The sequence below is a fragment of the Falco rusticolus genome, chromosome 10 (assembly GCF_015220075.1).
Source record: "Falco rusticolus isolate bFalRus1 chromosome 10, bFalRus1.pri, whole genome shotgun sequence".
NCBI classification, from domain to species: Eukaryota; Metazoa; Chordata; class Aves; order Falconiformes; family Falconidae; genus Falco; species Falco rusticolus.
The window spans coordinates 21,883,607-21,901,776 of NC_051196.1; the positions used below are offsets into that span (position 1 = coordinate 21,883,607).

At 61.8% G+C, this 18,170-nt stretch overlaps 2 protein-coding genes across 5 annotated transcripts; both read right to left on the reverse strand.

Annotated features, from left to right (window-relative positions):
* Positions 1 to 866: 866 nt before the first annotated feature.
* Positions 867 to 11,307, reverse strand: HCK (HCK proto-oncogene, Src family tyrosine kinase). Of its 3 annotated transcripts, none has more exons than XM_037403048.1 (13): positions 11,229 to 11,307; positions 9,384 to 9,513; positions 8,915 to 8,960; positions 8,543 to 8,642; positions 8,307 to 8,405; positions 8,053 to 8,156; positions 7,468 to 7,617; positions 6,871 to 7,023; positions 6,367 to 6,549; positions 5,846 to 5,922; positions 3,208 to 3,361; positions 2,827 to 2,958; positions 868 to 1,479 (listed from the first exon to the last, which is right to left on the reverse strand). In XM_037403048.1, exons 2-13 carry the CDS (start codon positions 9,510 to 9,512, stop codon positions 1,277 to 1,279), a joined length of 1,530 nt encoding a protein of 509 aa, XP_037258945.1. In that variant the 5' UTR covers position 9,513; positions 11,229 to 11,307; the 3' UTR covers positions 868 to 1,276. The 3 variants fall into 3 exon arrangements, with proteins under 3 accessions (XP_037258946.1, XP_037258945.1, XP_037258947.1); XM_037403050.1 differs by lacking the exon at positions 868 to 1,479 and adding an exon at positions 1,496 to 1,927; XM_037403049.1 differs by lacking the exon at positions 6,871 to 7,023 and having other exon boundaries at positions 867 to 1,479.
* A 1,258-nt stretch (positions 11,308 to 12,565) lies between these two features.
* Positions 12,566 to 16,877, reverse strand: CCM2L (CCM2 like scaffold protein). Of its 2 annotated transcripts, none has more exons than XM_037403383.1 (10): positions 16,785 to 16,877; positions 16,335 to 16,502; positions 15,947 to 16,030; positions 15,597 to 15,780; positions 14,485 to 14,939; positions 14,267 to 14,402; positions 14,077 to 14,140; positions 13,679 to 13,826; positions 13,360 to 13,498; positions 12,566 to 13,116 (listed from the first exon to the last, which is right to left on the reverse strand). In XM_037403383.1, exons 1-10 carry the CDS (start codon positions 16,812 to 16,814, stop codon positions 12,836 to 12,838), a joined length of 1,689 nt encoding a protein of 562 aa, XP_037259280.1. In that variant the 5' UTR covers positions 16,815 to 16,877; the 3' UTR covers positions 12,566 to 12,835. The 2 variants fall into 2 exon arrangements, with proteins under 2 accessions (XP_037259280.1, XP_037259281.1); XM_037403384.1 differs by having other exon boundaries at positions 13,024 to 13,148.
* Positions 16,878 to 18,170: the final 1,293 nt, after the last annotated feature.

Genomic DNA, 18,170 nt, shown 5'->3' on the forward strand with positions numbered 1-18,170 from the left:
TGTTGGGTGCGGGCGCGGAAGCGGCGGGGCGGGCGGGCCCGGTCCCGCCGGGCCGGGGGCCGGGCCGGGGAGCGTGGGGCAGGGCCAAAAGACCAGGGGTTTGTAAATACTTTATTGATAACAAAAAGACGCTTCCAAAGCTGGTACGGAAGGTACGGAAGCAACCGTGTTTGCTTCTTGGCATGAGGAAAATCCAGTGACAGGCCCAGAAGCTCCCTGCTGTGAGGCTACAGGGCAACCTGGAAAAAAACCAAACCACTTCCGCTTTTTTCCCAAATGACCCATAATTAAAAAAATAACAACATAAAGTGTGCGTGCAGGGAACACCGGGCCCGCTGCCGATACCACCGGTACCCCCAGGCGAGGTGAAATGGCGGCTGGGAGCGGACGGGGCTTCTTGCCGGGCCGCAGCGGCCTGGGGATGCTTGTTCTACATAAGCACCTGGGGATGCTTATTCTAAATCAAGGACTTTTCACGTTTCCCACACACTGCCAGTGAGCAGGTGCACAAGAGGCTGGGAAGGCCCAAACTGGCCAAAGGCTATTCCATACCATAGAACATTATGCCCAGTATAGAAACTGGGGAGAACTGGCTGGGGAGGGCCGATCACTGCTGGGGGTCTGGCTGGGCATTGGTCAGCAGAGGTGAGCAATGGTATTATACATCACTTGGTTTTTTTTCTTTCTTTCTGTTTTATTCCTCTCTCCTTTTCATTACTATTATTATTATATTTTATTTTACTTCAATTATTAAATTGTTCTTATCTCAAACCCATGAATTTTACCTTTTTTCTAATTCTTCTCCCCATCCCGCAGGGGTGGGCTGGGGAGTGAGCAAGTGGCTGTGTGGTACTTAGCTGCCAGCTGTGGTTAAACCATGACAAGGATTAAACAAATAGTAATAATCTGGGTTTTTTTCTTTGTAGCTGAAACAGACCCAGCCCTCCTTCTGTGGTGCTGCTGGTGCACGCAACTACCAGCCAGCCAGCGCTTCCCAGAGCAGCTGCCTTGCAGACACTCAGGCACACACAAAAGGCACAAGGTACAGCCCTGGGTAACCTCTCCCTCCATCTGGCAGCCCCAGAGGGCTTCCCCGTGCCCCCGCTTCCAGCCCAGCCACACCAGGAAGGCTCTGGTTCCTGGGCCAGGCTGGCAGAGGAAGGTGTGCGCAGGCAGATCACGAGTGGGGCAGGGAAGAGCAGGGTGCATATGCTCACTGCTGCTAACATGGCATGCATAGTGCAGGGTATCCGCTGTTTTCACCAAGCTTCCTGTGTTATGGCTGCTGCTGATACTGGCTCTCTGTTGCAGTAAAGAAATCCTCCAAAATGCTTTGCATGTACTCAAAGGTGGGACGATCCTCTGGTTTGGTCTTCCAGCATCTCATCATAACGTCATACAGCTCCTCAGGGCAGTTCTCTGTGCGGGGCATCCGGTACCCGTGCTCCAGTGCCCTGATCACCTCCACGCTAGACATCCCTGGAGAAACAGGGCAGGACAGGTGAACATTTAATGGTTTATCACTGATGTCTTTAAATGCAAAAAAAAAACCCCAAGCCCAAAACTACCCACCCTTTGGACAAAGTCAGTAGGAAGAAAAAGGGCAGGTTAGAGGGGTTGGGAGGGGGGAACTGCTATTCCTGGTCAGGGAAACATGCAGCCAACTGAGATGCTGGGTTAGTTGTAGCATGCAGTTTTGTACTCCAGTGGAGCAGATCAGATGGGAATTAGAATCGTTTTGTATAAAATTAAAAAAAAATAAAGGCTACACTTCTCCATCTGCTGAGTCTTTAATAAGCCATTCCTCCCAATAAAAATAAGGTAGTGTGATGGCAGAACCAACCCTCCAGAACAATCCTTTACGCTACCCCAGATCCTTCATGCCTGGTTTGTGGCAATGTTTAGTTTTCTTGTACAGAATAATTTCCTATTGAAAAAAAGTACCAAAGTAACAATTAGTACAAAATACAGGGTGGTTCCTAAGGAAGATGATGATTTAGATTTGCCAAAAACACCTGGCCCAGCTACCAGCCCTGAACTGATGTACTCCTTCCAAACACGCTTAATCCACAGGAGGCAGAAAGCCAGGGGTTAGTGCTGTGCTGCAAACCTGTGAGCCAGGAACCTGGGGTGTACAATAGACGCTCTCCCAGGGCTGTGCAGCCCAGCCTGGGGCCAGTCAGTTACACTTTCATGTTAGAAACATGATCTTTATTTTAGAAACAGAGAGACTAGGTCTTTTAGAGATCCTGACAACTGTTGGTTTCCCATGGAGCTGGAGGAGTTCAAGACCTCCTTGCAGGATCAACCCCAAGGCACTATATAGAGCAGCTGCCGTTCTCCCCAAAGCAGCGGGCACCCCAAAGTCGTCACTACCTGGACCCATTTTGTGGGTTCCCCAGAGGAAACGTCCCAGCTCTGCTTTGTGGAAACTGAGAAGAGGGAGCCCATGTCATGTCAGCATGAATTTCAGATCACTGAAAACAGCTGGTGTCCACTGAGGACTCCCAGGGAGAAAATCCTCCTAATCATCCATCCTAGGTGAGCTCTTGTCCAAACATTGGACGTAGCTAAACGAGTAGTGCAGACTGCTCAGAGAGCATCCTGTGCTCTGGGCTCCTCTCCATGGCTCCCTGACAGAATTGCCGTCTTGAGACCTTGTGCCACCAACTTTGAACCCTGCTCCCGGTGTGAGATTCCAATTTCTCACCATTCCCTCTGTTTTCAGAGATCTAACTTCATGAAGAAACAGATCCCATGGATGGGGCCCAGAAGGTGGAGCACATCTTTTGGAACCATGTTAGAGGAGGCATTTCACCTCCTTACCTGGGTATGGGATGCGCCCATAGGTAATGATCTCGGTCAAGAGGATCCCAAAGGACCAGACATCTGATTTTATAGTGAAAGATCCATAGTTGATGGCTTCTGGTGCAGTCCATTTAATGGGAAACTTGGCACCTGGACAAAGAAAGCCAATGGGAAACATGAGCTCTAACCCAAATGCTGAGAAACCGGTGGTGAAACATGGGGAACAAGAAACAAACAGAAGAGGAAGATATGAAGCGATGCAAATGAGAGGAGCTTCCCTCCCTCTTACACTCCACGTCCCTCCCGGGGGCCTTGCCACCAAGGTTATATCCTGGTTAGTGGCTTCACAACCCCTCGCCATCTCAGAAAGCGGCCAGATGCCCCCAGCAGCTCCCGCACCTTCCCGGGCCATGTACTCGTTGTCCTCAATAATTCTGGCCAGCCCAAAGTCTGCAATCTTGCACACCAGTATTGCCGACACCAGAATATTGGCGGCTCTCAGGTCTCTGTGGATGTAGTTCCTCTTCTCAATAAAAGCCATTCCTTCTGCAATCTATAAAAAGGGGAAAAAGAAAAATGCAGAGGCTGTTCAAAACAGCACAATCCCCGCAACTCAGCTGTCACCAGGAATGGAAAGAGGTTCACAGCTTCTGGCCAGCGCTTGGAAAGGGGATAAAAGGAGGCTGAGTCACAGCAGGAGATGTGACTGACTCCTCTGTGTGGGAACCGCGCTCTGCACAGGGAATCCCTGGCAGAAGAGGTCAGGGTTGGGATGACCGGCCCAGCATGGCCCTTTTTAAGTGCCTGTGTGAGAAAAGCAGTGAGAACCAGTGTCAGTGGAGCTGACATGCTCACAGGCAAGTGTCAGTGGATGACTGCAGGGCAGGGTGTAACTGCTTCAGTCGTAGCCATGCAGAAGTGGAGTAGATCATTCTCTGTGCAGAGGAGAGGTGAGACCAGTCTCCAAATAACATCAACCACAGCTTGAGAGAAGCAGGGAGTAAATTATCCTCACCTTGCACCAAGGGAACAACAAAATGACTAATTGCTGCAGTGAGGGTTGGCCAGCATTGCAGCGCTTCCTTGGTGAGGACAGAAAAGCACAGTCTCCCGAGGAGGGTGGGGAGATGCCTGAGGTCTTCAAGAATAGTTTGTGAAGAGTCAGTCCTGCCTGGGAGCAGGATGGCTGTGACAACCCCTGAAGATGCCATCTCCAGATCTGTCTCCTGAAGCCTCAGCGCTCAGTGGCTGTGGCTGTGTGCAGGTATGAGCCCCGATCAGCGCAGAGATGACCTGGAGAGGTCACACCAACCCCCAGCTTTGTGCCAAATTATCCCGTGCCTGGATGCTACCAGCGTCCAGGAGGGCAAGGGGCCGGAGCCACCGCACAAGCTGGGCCGGGGCGAGTTGCAGTTTCTCACAGAGCTCTCCACACAAAATACAGAAGTAAACAAGCACTGCAAGAGCGGAAGGATTATTTCCATGACCGCAGATACAGTTTTGCTTGCAGTGACTCAGCCCCAGCACAAGCCTGGGCGCCAGGCTCGCTACCTGCCTGCCTGCCTGCTGCCTGCACATGAAAGCACTTCAGCCTTCACTCTCAGCGCTGCAGAAAGCAGCCCCTTCGAGCCCCTCCGAGCTACCGAGCCGAGCCGGGCAGCTTGCAAGAGCCAGCTTGCTGGGAACAGATGGCATGCAAGAGTGCACAGCTGATCTGCAGACCCTGGCACAGCCAGCTGGAGTAGCCAGTGGCCTGGTCTAAGCCCTTGGGGTCTGGGCTCCCATCCTGACTTTCCTGCTGCTCAGGTATCTCAGTGAAATAATTCATAGAGGTACCGAGCTTGGATCAGAGTCTCTGGATTTGGCCAGCATCTGGGGACACTACAGAAGCAGCAGGGACAAGACAGTGGTTGCACATACGAAGATAGATCAGAGTAGCATGCGCAGCGGTACTCAAAATCAGCTCCTGAAAATACCCCCAAAATTATTTTCACCGAGTCCTCCTGCCTCTCCAGCTGCCTTCCCTCAGCCCCTGACAGCCCTATGGCAGGTAGATGATTTTAATGATCCACAAACCTCCCACAGGCATGTGGGTAACATAACATGCTACGCTCTCTTCTAGAAACCATGCCCACCTCAGGCTTCCAGGCACTGTGAAAGCAACAAAACTGGGGTGTAGATTTCCTATTAAACCCGTGAAGCTCAGCGCTGCCACAGCTGTGGGTGGGTCCTGCCCAGGGGCTCAGCCCCACTGGCGTCAGGCGCTGCCCCGCAGCACCGCAGCCGTGCCGGTGTGTGGCACAGCGTGGGCATGCGGCCACGTGAGGCTTTGGGGGGCTTTGGCCGAGTTTGCGGATGAGGCTCTGTCACCCAGAGCGCGGTGTGTGCTGGTAACTACCACATCAGCAGCGATGGGCAGAAATCGATGGTTTTGCCAGGGCTGCTGCTGGGAGGGGGCAAGTTCAGGTGAGCAACACTGACCAGCACTGGCATGTCCTGGAGAAGGGACCACGCAAATGAGAGCAGTGAAATCATCTCCGACCCTCACTCCTGTGACTTCCACAAAGCACAGAGGCACCACAGGCTGCAAGGGCTGCACACACCACGTCGGCCTCAGAAGATGCAGGTTTCCTGGCTCCTTGGAAGGAGCAGCCTGGCAAAACCTCCCGTGCTCTGTGCAGCTCCGGTGGGGCAGGGCCTGGGCGCAGGCTAGCCACTGCATGCCGCAGCCAACATGCTACTGGGAGGAAGCCACGGCACTTCTGCTTTTCTCACACACCTGCCCCTGCCGCTGGGACAGGGTGGCGAGTGAGTGGCTGGTTGCCCACAGGGCTGAGGGCAGTGCCACAGGGAGGCCTCACCGGCCCCTTCCCTGCATCCCCGCCACCCCCAGTGTTTGCCTGTTCAAACCAGGCTCCTGGCTGGCACTGAGCCCATCCCAAGTCAGTTCTTGGACTCCTTGACCCCCTCGCTCACCCTTCTCAGGAGCGAGGGGGAGCAAGAGTGGGGAGCTGGGAAAGGTCGGCTACCTCCTCACCTGGGCAGAGAAGTCGATCAGCTTCGGGAGCGGCTGCTTGTTCCCCTCCTCACTCTTCAGGAAATCCAGCAAACTCCCTGCAGACAGGGAAGGGTGCCAGGGCTGACAGCTCAGCTGGAGCCTGTGCCCACCCTCGGGGCATCACAGGGTCCCAGGGAGCCAAGCATAGATGTGGGGACATGGTCAGGAAACACACCTGACCCCCATCCTGCTCCCGTGGATCAGGCAGAGGTGTAAGCCCCAGTGCAGGCTCTCTCCTGCCTTGCGGAGCGTTCCTCCTCATCTGTTCTCAGCCCCCATCCCTCCCTTTCCCAGGGCCACCACCGTATTCCCCCCAGCACCCTGCCCCAGGGCGCTCAGACAGGCAGGATCCAGCCCTGCTCCCAGTGTCCCAGCAGCCAGCGCAGAGCCCATGGCCGAGCCTGGGGATGCAGGAGGGGCTGATCCTGCACCATCTCTGGGGCACCCAGGTCCTGGTCCTAGCCTGGCCCACGGCGAGCGCGCAGGGATGCAGTCGGCACCTTTCTCCATGAACTCGGTGATGATGTAGATGGGCTCCTCCCTGGTGACAACTGCGTGCAGCTTCACCAGCTTGTCATGCTGCAGCGTCTTCATCAGGTTCGCCTCCTCCAGGAAGGCGTCCACGGACATGCTGCCTGGCTTCATTGTCTTCACCGCCACCTTGGTGTGCTTGTTGTAGGTAGCTGGGGGATGGTACAACAAACGATTCCCAGGCTGCCCAGTTCCCAGGCACTGGGAGCACTGGATTTTGGAGCCAAAGCACCTATTCCTGCAGCCGGAGCAGCTGTGCAAGGCCTGGAGACCATGTGCAGCCCAGGGCTGTCCCCACGCACCCTGCCCCGAGCAGCATCTGCATTAAGGCCAGGGCCACCTCCAGTTCTCCATGCTCCTCTCCCCCAGGTCACTCCTTCCCTGCCATCCCTCCACCTCATCTCCCACCCCTCACCATTTCTCCTTCACCACCAACTTAATCTTCCTCCCAGCTGCCTCCCCCTCGCTCTCACCCATCCACACTTCCCCGAACTGCCCGGCTCCCAGCTTCTTCTCCAGCCTCAGCGACTCCCGAGGGATCTCCCAGGCATCTTTCTCCCAGGGCTTCTGCGGTTTGGGCACACAGCAGGGGTGGGTGAGCTGCTGGCACAGCCCGTTGCTCTGCCCTGCGGGGAGCGGCCAGAGCCATCAGCCAGCCTGTCTCACCAGCTGCTTCATACTTTGAAGCAGAGCCCATGGCAGCCTCCGTGGCCGTGGGGCATATCCTGGCACCACATGCCCCACCGTAAATGGTGGGGACACATCGAACACCGGCTGTCGCAGCTTGGCCCCGCCAGCATCTCTCTGCCCTGCCTGGCATTACTGCACTGCCCTAGCGCAGTCAGGGCACTGGCCCACCCAGGGAGGGGGAGTTTGGGGACACTCAGAGCTGTGATGGCCAGCAAGCCAGCCACTGCAGCCAGGGAAGCGCCGGGAGTTGCTGCTCATCACAGCCCGAGCCACAGCAGCAGCCCAGCAGTGACAGGCAAGAGCTTCTGCACACCCGTGGCTGAGCTGGGTGCAGGGGCAAAGGGTCTGGGATGGGGGGGGATAGGCACCCCAGGGCTCACCCTTGTAGTACTGGACCAGGTCCTGCAGTGTATTGAAGCTGCTGCGTGGGGAGATGTAGAAGCCACCACTATCCAGCATCCGGATCTTGTAATGCTTCACTGTGGCACCCTGCACGTTGTCCTCATCCCGCACCGACAGTGAGTAGCAGCCTGTTCGGGAGTGGTGAGCTGACAGCCCCCATGCAGAGGGCACCTCCCTGCTGTCCCCATCCATCCCGTGCTCATGGCACATGTGGTGCCATCACCCAGCAGAGCCATCACTGCAGCACCCATCCCCACCACACTGCCACTGCCCCCTCGGCCCCGGCTATGAGGCCAGCCACACCTGCACCCCAAAGAAAACAGCCTCAAAAGGACATTTCCCCCCTGTCCCTGCCATGGGGCTTGGACACGGGGCAGCACCATGGGCTCTTCTGAGGACTCTTACAGTGGGAGCATGGGACCCCCAGTCCCTGCCCTGCAGCACAGCACAGCCCCTGGGCTGGGGAGGCACCTCCCGAGCTCCTCTGCCAGGCAATTGCGGGCAAGGAAGGCTCCCCCAGGGCAGCTGTGCCCCGGCACCACGCCACAGGCACCCCTCTGGACCTTTTGTTGTCTCGCTGTCCCGAATCATGAAGGACCCGACCACATTATTGGGGCTGAGGAGGTGCCGCTCTGCGTCCTTCCGGCTGATGCCCTTGAAAAACCACCTGTGGCAGGAACAAAGGAACCAACAAGCACTGCCGGGGCTGGCAGAGCTAAGGCTGGCATGGGGCAGGGTTGGTGGCAGGACATGGGGCAGGAGCAGGGACAGCTGTGGTGGGGGACCATGAGACCATGGGACCAAGGGACGGACTCACTGCTCCGTTTCCAGTGAGCCGGCTTGGGCAACGTAGTTGCTGGGGATGAAGCCTTCGTTCCCCGTCACCAGTGACCGTGCTCGCCACCATTCCCCTGACCTGTGATAGAAACAGCACTGGGTCAGCCCACGGCACCACCACCAGCTCCTCCAGGGGCAAATTCCAGAAAAAAAACCCGGCAGGGTCACATAAGCCTTTGGGAGACCCTGGGGTGGGGAGACACTGGCAGCACTTACTCCTCCAGCACCATCAGCTGCTCCCCTTTCTGGAAGCTCAGGTCACCAGTGTGCGTCGCCTCATAGTCGTAGAGCGCCAGCACCATGCTGTCCCCCAAGCCTGCAGCAAGGGAGCTCTGTGGGCACCCCTCCCCGTGCTGGGATGGGGCATCCAGCCACCCCTGCCATGTGCAGCCAAGACACCAGCCAGGACCCCCATGGCACCCAGCGCCTCCATCTTCATCGTACCATGGCCACGGCTGGCCTTTGAGGAAGCCTAGAGCTCCCATCCTGCTGGGACCAGCAGCTCCAACCCAGGTGGGAGAGGACCTGGCCACAGGCCCCACACACGCTCCCACCTCATGTACCCACTTGCAGCCCCCCTGTACCTACCACCATCCTCGTGTGGGAGCACAGCCATGCTGGGGACATTATTGTTCTGGGAAAGTGGGACAAAAACCAGAGTGACATCACGAGTGACAAAGAATCATACCCCACTGGGGTCTTGGCCCCACTGCAGTCCCAACCCCCAGCAGCAGCAGCAGGAGGGCACCCAAGGGGCAGCACCAGCACCACCCAACACAGCAGCCCACCCAGCACCAGCCTCTCTGCCCCTCCCAACACCTTCATTTTTCTCTCCCTTTTTCCGTAACTCCTTGATTCCCATCAGGTTTGCTCTGTGCTTTGACCCAGCGTAGAGCGGGCTCCCATCCCACGCCAAGCCCTCTGTCCCAGCGCACAGGCACTGCCAGCGCCACAGCCGGTCCTGCTCTCGGTGCTGGCAGCAATGGGGAAGAGAGGGGCTGAGCCCCCCGTGATGCTTAGCCCCATGCCCCCCACTCGCTTGCTGGCTCCCACTCACCCTGCTGGTGGGGGCTGTGGGGTCCCTCACGTAGTGGCCCTGCTGGAAGCTGGGGCCAGGGTCGGGGTCGGGGTCAGTTTTTATCATCTTCTCTTGGACGTCAGCTTCCTTTGACTTCACGCAACCCATCCTGCAGCCAAGGGAGGGGAAGTGAAGCCGTTGCGACAGAGGTGAAAGCCCCGCTGGAGCCCCACTCCCAGCAGCTCCCACCCGGCACCGGCACGGCACAGCGCTGGCACACGACATGGGGCACCATGTGCAGCTGGGGGCAGAGAGGGCTCCGCTGCCCCGCAGAGCCAAGGTGGGCAGCGGCTGTGGGATGCCAGGGTGCCCAGCAAGGTGCATGGTGGAGTGCTGGGGAGGAAAGGGGATGTCCTGGTGCAGAGAAAGGAGGAGTCACAGGAGGTGAATTTTGGGCAGGTGACAGCGGCTGCCATGGAGCAGCTTCACAGCCCTTCCCCAAAAAGGCCTCTCCTGGACAGGGGTGCAGGCACTGAGCATTGTGGCGGGAGAGAGCTGCTCGGCATCCTGCAAAGCAGGACCTTCCTCATGGAGGGGCTCCCCAGCAGCGGGGGGCTCCCCATCTGGCACGGCTGGTGCTTGTGGGCTCCCCTCATGCCTGTGGCTGCCCTGCACTGCCCCAGGTCACCGCTCTCCACCGGGCTCCCTGGCTGCTCTCTGCCAGGGTGGAGCTGCCTCGAGCAGCCACTGGCCCAGGGCAAATGGAAATGCTCCACTTTCTCTGGGTCCCCAAGAAAACCAGCAGGAAAACATGCTGCAAGCAGCAAGCACAGGGGGAACCCCCCCGCAAAGGCACTTCGCTTGTCCGAGGGAGACCCTGTTGCAGAGGAAGAAGATGCCAGCAGTGACAGTGAAGGAGGAAGCTCAGGTGCACAGCACTGCCGGCCTTGCTGGGGGAGCAATCAGGCACCAGCAGCATCACAGCACTCCCACAGCCCTCGGGGGACATGGCTGTCACTTCCCAGCCACCCCATGGGCACTCCTCGTCCTTCCCAGTGTGCCCCGAGCAGAGCAGGAGCAGCAGCAGCCCCAGACAGCACATCCCCCTTGCCAGGGATGCCCTGGGCCACTGGCAAAGCCCAGTGCCGCATCCCTCCTGGCAAACCCATGCAGTGCCTGGCTGAAACTCGGCCATGGCCCATGCTGGCACTGTGGTGGGTATGTGCCGTGCCTGTGTCACACCGCATCGGAGCATTTGGCCCTACAAAGCACAAACACCTCTGGGGAGTCTGGGGGTGTCCCACAGCCAGCCGGCCCCCTGGCATCCCCCCTGGCATCCCGGCTAGCCCATGTGCCATGGCTTTCCTGCCAGCTCCCACAGCCCAGTGCCGAGGCTGGCCAGCACAAGGCACGCCGGTGAGAGCAGCCCCAGAGAGCATCCCACCCCAGAGAGCCACGTCCCACAGCCCGTGTGGCTGTCCTCAGCCATGGGGACCTGGTGGGATTTGGGGAGCCCACTGCTCCGGGAGCGTGACTGCCCATGGCTCGTGCCCGTGCTGCTCCATGCCCTCGCTGGCAGGGTGGGCAGCGGCGGGTCCCCCATGGCCCCTGCAAAGTCACCGGCAGGGACCACCTCCCCGGGACGGCACCGGGACCCCTCGGGGACTGCACCGGCGCCCACCCCTCGGCACCACACTGGAACCCCTCCAGCACTGCACCGTGCCCTCCCCGGGACCGCACCGGCACCCCGCCGCGGGACCGCGCCGGGACCCCACCCGGGACTACACCGGGACCCCCCGCCATCGCCTCCCCGCCGGGCTGCCAGGGCCGCCGCACCGAGCGGGGCCGGCCCGAGCCGCCCCCGGGGCTCCGCTCCGCTCTCACCTCCGCCGCCGTCCCGGGGCACGTCCCGGTGCCGCTCCCGGAGCCGGGGCTGCCGCCGCCGCTCGCTCTGCCCGCGCCGGTGAGGTCCCGCCCCCTCCTGTAAGGCCCCGCCCCCCGTTTCGCCGCGGTTCCCCGACGGAGAGGACGCGGCCGATACCTCCCTGTACGGGTGCCGGGGGGTCCAAACCCGAATGGGAGTGGGGTCTCCATCACGCACCCAACGGGCCCCCCCGGGCCATGCGGGACCCCCCTAGACCAACGGCGGCAGAAGCAGCTTGCAGGGGCGCCCGGGGGGCTTTGCTGTGTCCCCCTGCCCCTGTGCCAAAGGGCCTCCCGGGGACCCCCTCCAGCCCCCCACCGCTCCGGCCTTTGCTTTAATTCCCCCAAAGCACCCCGGAATTTGGGACGGGGACAGCAGCAGCAATGGGACCCTCAGCTGCGCCATGACACTGGCCACCAGGGGCCAGCGCGGCCGGGCACAGCCCTGCTCTGGCTCAGGAGTGTCAGGGGAAGCAGCCAGGCAGCGCCTGCCAGCATGAGGATTTGCATATGTAAAGTGTTTAAGAGGAAAAAAATAAGTTACTGCCCGTAGCCCCGGTATCTGTCTGCCCGTGCACCGGCCTGGGGCTCCAGCACCGTCCCACAGTCCCCACCGAGGGATGCTACCCAGGGGCCATGGGACATTAGCCGGGGGACAGTGGCTGGGGGCCAGCTGGCCGGCGGGGCTGCAGGAAGTCGTGTCCTGGGGCAGGAACTTCCTTTTGTGAAACGCCCGCGACCGGCAGCAGCCAGCTGGTGCATCGACGGCGCTCACGGAACGGGGGACCACTGCCCGCAGCGTGGCCCATGTCTCAGTGTCCCCCTGCCCTGCCCTTGCTTGGCGGCAGGATGGGGGACACTGTGCCGGCAGCCCCGGCTCAGGGTATCCCTGGGGCCATGGGGGCTCTTGGGTGCCTTCCTGCCACTGGCCCGTGATGGAAGCCGACTGCACAGGCGCTTTACGAGCAGCACAGGCAGCGGTGCATCAGCTGTGGCCACCAGCCCCCTCCCATCCCAGCACACCATCGCTGGCCCCCCCACGTTGCTCTGAGCTCCCTGGGATCCCATGCTGCCAGGAGTGTCCCCCAGGGCCAGCCCAGCCCAGCTGGCAGCACCCTGACTCTGGGAGTGACCTGCATGTGGCACTGGGGTGGGCAGGGTGTTCCCAGCCCAGCAGTGGTAGGGTGCGTGGCAGGGCTGTGAGCAGTGCCCCTGGCCCAGCTCACCCCCCCACCGCAGCAGCCCCTGCACCCTGGCACGGCCTTTCCCTGGGGAAGAATCTGCTCTGCTCTCAGCTGTGGCTTTTAATTGCAATCTGCAGAAATTACAGCACATGGCATTGCCAGATGGGGGCTGTCTCACCACCATGGCTGCCCTACGATGCTGTTAGCCCTGCCAAGAGCTGCCAGGGTGGTGCAGAGCCCTTGACCTCTCCTGTGTAACAAAGTGGGGGACAATGTTCCCCCTCCCAGGCACTTGGGAAGAGCTGGGCACCTAGTAAGTCTGGGCTTGGAGATGCAGCACCGCATCAGTGAGTGGGGAGGGGACCACTGCGTTTCAGCACTCCCTCACAAGTAGTTGTCCTCTTCCTCTTCCTCCTCTTCCTCCTCATCCCGCGCCAGCGCCTCAATGTCATGGGTGATGTCCGTGATCATGCGGTTGAAGGACTCGGACTCGGAGCGCAGGGACCAGCTGTCGTAGCTGCGCACAGCCGAGGCTGATGTGTTGCTCATGCTGCGCTTGATGCGGCCAAAGCTGTCAGTGAGGATTCCACCCTCCCGGATGCCGATGCTCTCCAGGAAGGTCTCAAAGTACCCGATGTCTTGGTCAGGGATGAACGGCCTCATTCCTGCCATGGGCACCGTGAGCCTCAGGGTGACCCTGCCCCAGTGGGCAGCACTGGTGTGAGATGCCAGGCAGCCCCACCGGCTGCTGGCAGGGGGTTTGTCCCATCCCATCCCCCATGAGCAGCAGGGTGCCAACACCCCCCAGAGCACAGCCAACACCAGCACCCCAGCCCCAAGGGGTGCACGGCCATCACCAGGGGCCCGTGATGGCACAGGGTGGCTGCAGCATGAGCCCAGACACTCACCCAGGAGGAGGAATTTCCTGCGGTCCCCATAGAGGCGCAGGAGCTCGGTGCAGTACTCCTGCACCGGCATGCCCAGGCGGTACTCGCGGAGCAGGAGGGCGAACTGCTGGATCTCCTGCGGTGACAGCTTGTTGCGCAGCTGTGGTGACAGGGGCATGGGTTAGGCTTGGGGACACCAGCAGCGCACAGCCCCGGCCCCCCACCCTGCACCCCACTGCCTGCTCTCTGTTGCAGGGGGGGCTCAGGCCTGCCCACCACCCCACCCTGTTCCCAGCCACCAGCACTGAGTGGGATCCCTCGCCCGTCCCTGCGCCCGCACCGTCACCATGTAGTCCTGCAGCTGCTCCAGCCCAGTGCCGCTCTGGTCACTGCCGCTGCAGGCAGTGGCCAGGCTGTGGTGGGACTGGTGGAAGGAGGGCGAGGAGGCACCGCTGTAATATGCTTCAAAGGTCTCATGGGAGCCGTTGCTGTGGAGGGGACAGAAGTCAGGGGGTCCCAGCACCCCTTATGCACCCAGCTGCCCACCCCCTGCTGCACAGCACCCACCATCGGGCAGGGCTGGGGCATCTCTGCAGCTGGGGCAGGCACTCACCCTGGCACAGGGGCACCCACCTGGGGGCAGGGGCACTCACCCTAGTGCAGGGGCACCCACCCCCCAGGGGCAGGGGCAGGGGCACCCACCCGGGAGCAGGAGCACCCTGGGGGAGCCAGACTCACAAAGAGCTGCAGCAGCTGAAGTCGGCATCGTAGCCAAAGGTCCCATCTGTGCGGCAGCTCTCGCCTGGGGAGGGAGAGTGAAGGTCTCAGAGGGGGGCCAAGCCTCTGCCATGGTACTTGCCTGCTGCTGCTGCCCATCAGCCCCGTGCCACTCCGCTCAGTGTCCCCATGCCTGTCCCCAGCCACTCACTCCTGCTGGAGAGCCAGGGCCGCGTGGGCGTGGAGGTGTAGTGGTACCCGGCGCGGTCCACACACTCGATGCTCTGGTCCCCGTAGATGATCTGGAAGACCTGGCAGATGAGCGCGCAGGACTCCTCGGCTGCATCCTGCAGCAGGAGGGAAAGAGCGAGCGTGGGTGCCGGTGGGTGGCCGTGTGCCGGTGGGTGGGCATGTGCCGGGGCCACTCACCCTGTTGGGCACGGCGAGGATGATGAGGTTGGAGTAGGCGTCAGGGCAAGGCTCCTGGGGGTCCAGGGGGTTGCTGCCGGTGTGCCGCCGCTCCCAGCTGCCAAAGCCGGTGCCACGCTCCCAGCTGCCGCCGGCGATGCCAGCCCGCCGCCGCTCCCAGCTACCGCCGCAGGGCTGCCGCCGCTCCCAGCTGCCCGAGGGCCGCCCGCGCTGCCGCCGCTCCCAGCTGCCGCCCCGCCGCCGCTCCAGGCTGCCGCCCTGCCGGTTCTCCTGCCCGCCCCGCGCTGCCCGCCAGTCCAGGCTGCAGATGGTGTGCCGCCGCTCCATCGGGCCCCCCAGCCGCGACCCCTCCGGCCACGAGCCCCCCGGCCGCTTCTCAGCGGGGAATGTCTCAGGCACACCGGCTGGGGCTGCCTCGGGGTGTGCTCCAGCGGGGACCGGGTCCACTCCCAGGCCTGGGGCAGCAAGGACAAATGGGGCATCAGGGCAGGGGGCTGCTGCCCACCCTGCTGGCCCCCAGCCCCTGCCCGGGCCGCCCCGTCCCACTGACCAGGTGGGAAGCAGAAGGATGGGGGTGGTGAGGTGGGGCTGGGGAAGCCCCAGTGGGTTGAGGGCAGTGGGGCTACCGTGGGGCAGGGGCAGGGGCAGGGGGATTAGGGGCAGCAGGGCAGGGGATTAGGGGACTGCTCTGTGTGCAGGCTGGAGCTCAGCCTAGTGCAGCCCCCTCCCCAGGGACCCTGCCTGCGGCTGGCAGCTGAGCTCAGGTTTGATGATCAAAGCACCCCTGATCCCCTCTGGAGCTCCATGGTGGGGGACGGGGACGGGGGTCACTTCCAGCCTCATCTCCTCCTGCCATTAAAGCAACTGGCGCTGGGAACGCAGCTGGGACCTGCCTGCCAGGGCAGTGGAGAGCCTGAGGCAGTGCCCCCCTCCAGCCCCAGGGGAGCAGACCCCCACCGAGCCAGGGGGGCAATATGGGCTTTAGTGCTTGGCCCAAGCTGCTGCCACATACACCCCCAGCACCTCCCCAGCACCCCCCAGGCTCTGGCCCCTCGTGCCCTGGGGACACAAGGTGTTCGGGACCAGCTGTGCTGCCAGCTGGAGCCCCACACCGGTTTTGAGGATGAGGAGGTGCAGGGCGTCATCACGCAGGTAGGACGCTGCGGCGATCTCGTGGGTGGGGATGCGCAGGATCAGCTCCTCGTTGTCACGCCAGGTGAGCAGGAGGCAGCGTGCTGAGAGGCTGAGGATGCTGTCCTGCTCCGGCGTTGTCTGCAGCGGCAGCTCCTTCAGCTGCTGTGGGAGCAGAGCATGTGCTGGCTGTGTGGGGCACCCTGTGGTGTGGGGCACCCAGCGCCCACCCTCTGGGCTGTGCAGGAGGGCACCCTGTGGTGTGGGGCACCCAGCGCCCACCCTCTGGGCTGTGCTGGGGGGCACCCTGGGGAGTGGAGACCCCTCTTACCCTGGCTGTGTCCAGCAGCTGCAGCACCTCGTCCCGGCTGGAGGGATTCAGGGAGGATGTCACCCATGTCAGATGGCCTAAAAACTGCAGGGGACAAAACCCAGGGCAGATGGGGGGGCGCTGGGGTAGGCATCCTCCCCACCCCATGGCCCAGAGCCACCCCCAGAGCATCCACATCCCCAAGGCAGGATGCACACCCTGCAATGGGGGGTCCTCCTTGCACCCTCAGCCCACACTCCCCCTCCCTGGCTGTTTGTCTGTGTAGGGAGGGGACCAGGACCCTCCTGGCCACCGTGGCTGGTGGCTCTCAGCATGGCATGGTGGCCTCATGCCCCACCCCAAGCAGGCAGGGACCCCAGGCATCCCTGGGGACACCCCACCTCTTTACCTTCACCTCCTTCTCCACGTAGTCATGCAGCAGGATTTGGGGGTCAATCAGGTAGTCAGGGGGGTAGAGGGGCACCGAGTGCAGCGGCCGCCGGTAGACGCTGCTGCGGAGCGCCGGCCTCCGAGCCACCTTGGGGAAAACCAGCCGCTTGATGGGCGACACGAAGCCCTGGCAGGGGAAATGGGCATGGGGACATGTCACCACCAGGCACCCAACCCTGGCACCCGGGGTCCGTGGGCACCCAGTGCCCCAGGAGGGGCTGGGCCCCTCTGCTCACGGATCCCAAATTTGCACCCTTTGGGTGGTTCAAGGGGCAGCGAGCGGTGACCCCACCTCTCCCCACCACGCCACAGGATGGGGTGCAGGGCCCCTCGTCCCGGTGTACCTGTGCATCTGACCCCCTCCTGCCCTCTCAGCAGCCCCCAGGCCACCAGCCCCCGGCCCACGCACCTTCTTCCCCTTCTTGGCCTCGCAGTCCATGGCGGGGCTGCGGCGCTGCCTCCCAGCACGGCCGCCCCCACCGCCCCGCTCGGCGCCGCTGCGTTTTCCTGTGTCGGAAACTCCACCAGGATGGCCGGGATGTGAGTTCCTGCCCCTCCTGGGGGGTGCTGGGACTGGACTAGGCTGGGCTGGGCTGGGCTGCGACTGGGACTGGGACTGAGGCTGGAGTGGGACTGGGACAAAATTGGGACTGGGACTGCGACTGGGACTGGGGCTGGGACTGGGACAGGACTGCGACTGTGATGGCAACTGGGACTGGGACAGGACTGGGACTGAGACTGGGGCTGAGACTTGAACTGGGGCTGGGGCTGGGATTGGGACTGGGGCTGGGTGGTACTTCGGCAGAAGCAGGGTTTGAAGTAGGCTGGGATGGGACTGGAGCAGGGGCTTGGACTGGAACTGGGGCTTGGGCTGGGCTGGATGTCGGGCTGGGACTGGGGGTGACATTGGCTGGGACTGTGCCAGGGTTGGGGCAGATGCAGGGACTGAAGTAGGCTGGGATGGGACCGGAGCAGATGCCAGGGCTGGGGGTGCCCCTGAGACCTGGCTGCAGAGCAGCCCCTGCCCCTCACTGCCACAGGGCTTCTGCTGGGTCTGGGGGCAGTTCTGCTGCCCCGTGGCCCCCGGCAGCCCAGTCCTTGTGAAGCAGCACTGTGGGGTCCTGGCCCTCGCTGCCCCCGTCCTTCCCTGCCCACATGGGCCCTGGCACGGGGAGCAGCACCGGCAGGAGCCTGTGCAGCTGCACCCAGCACCCCATTCCCATGGCCACCCATGGGGCCTGAGCTCCCCGTGGGGCTGGGGGTCAGCCAGGGCTGGAGGCCTCCGCCTGGGGCAGGGAGGAGGTTGGCCCTGCAGCAGCCATGTCCGCAGGCTTCCTCCTGCTGCATCCTGCCCGCACACCCCTTCCCTGCCAGCCGCCACACTGGGGCCAACACTGGCCAGGGCCACCAACACCGGACCGCTGCAGCCACCCTGCTCTGTCCCCCAAGGTCCCCAAGCACCCTGGGACAGAGGGGTCCTGCCCCGCTGCAGGTGCCAGCAAGGACAAGTTCCCACAGGCAGGGCTTATTGAAATGAATTTAATATCTCATGTTGCAGCAAAATTAAAAATATACAAAAAGTTTGTGGTATACAAAAAAAGTCTCGGTACAGACCCCGGCCTCCCGCTTGCCCCCGCGCCGAGGGTCCCAGAGGAGAAGGTGGCACACAGAGTATTTACAGTACATGACAGCAGCCGCCAGGTCCCGGTGCCAGGGGGGCCAGGGACACAGCCGAGACCCCCCGGCAGCCCCTGCTGGGAACAAACGGCCCTGGCCAAGGGCAAATGGGGCTGGG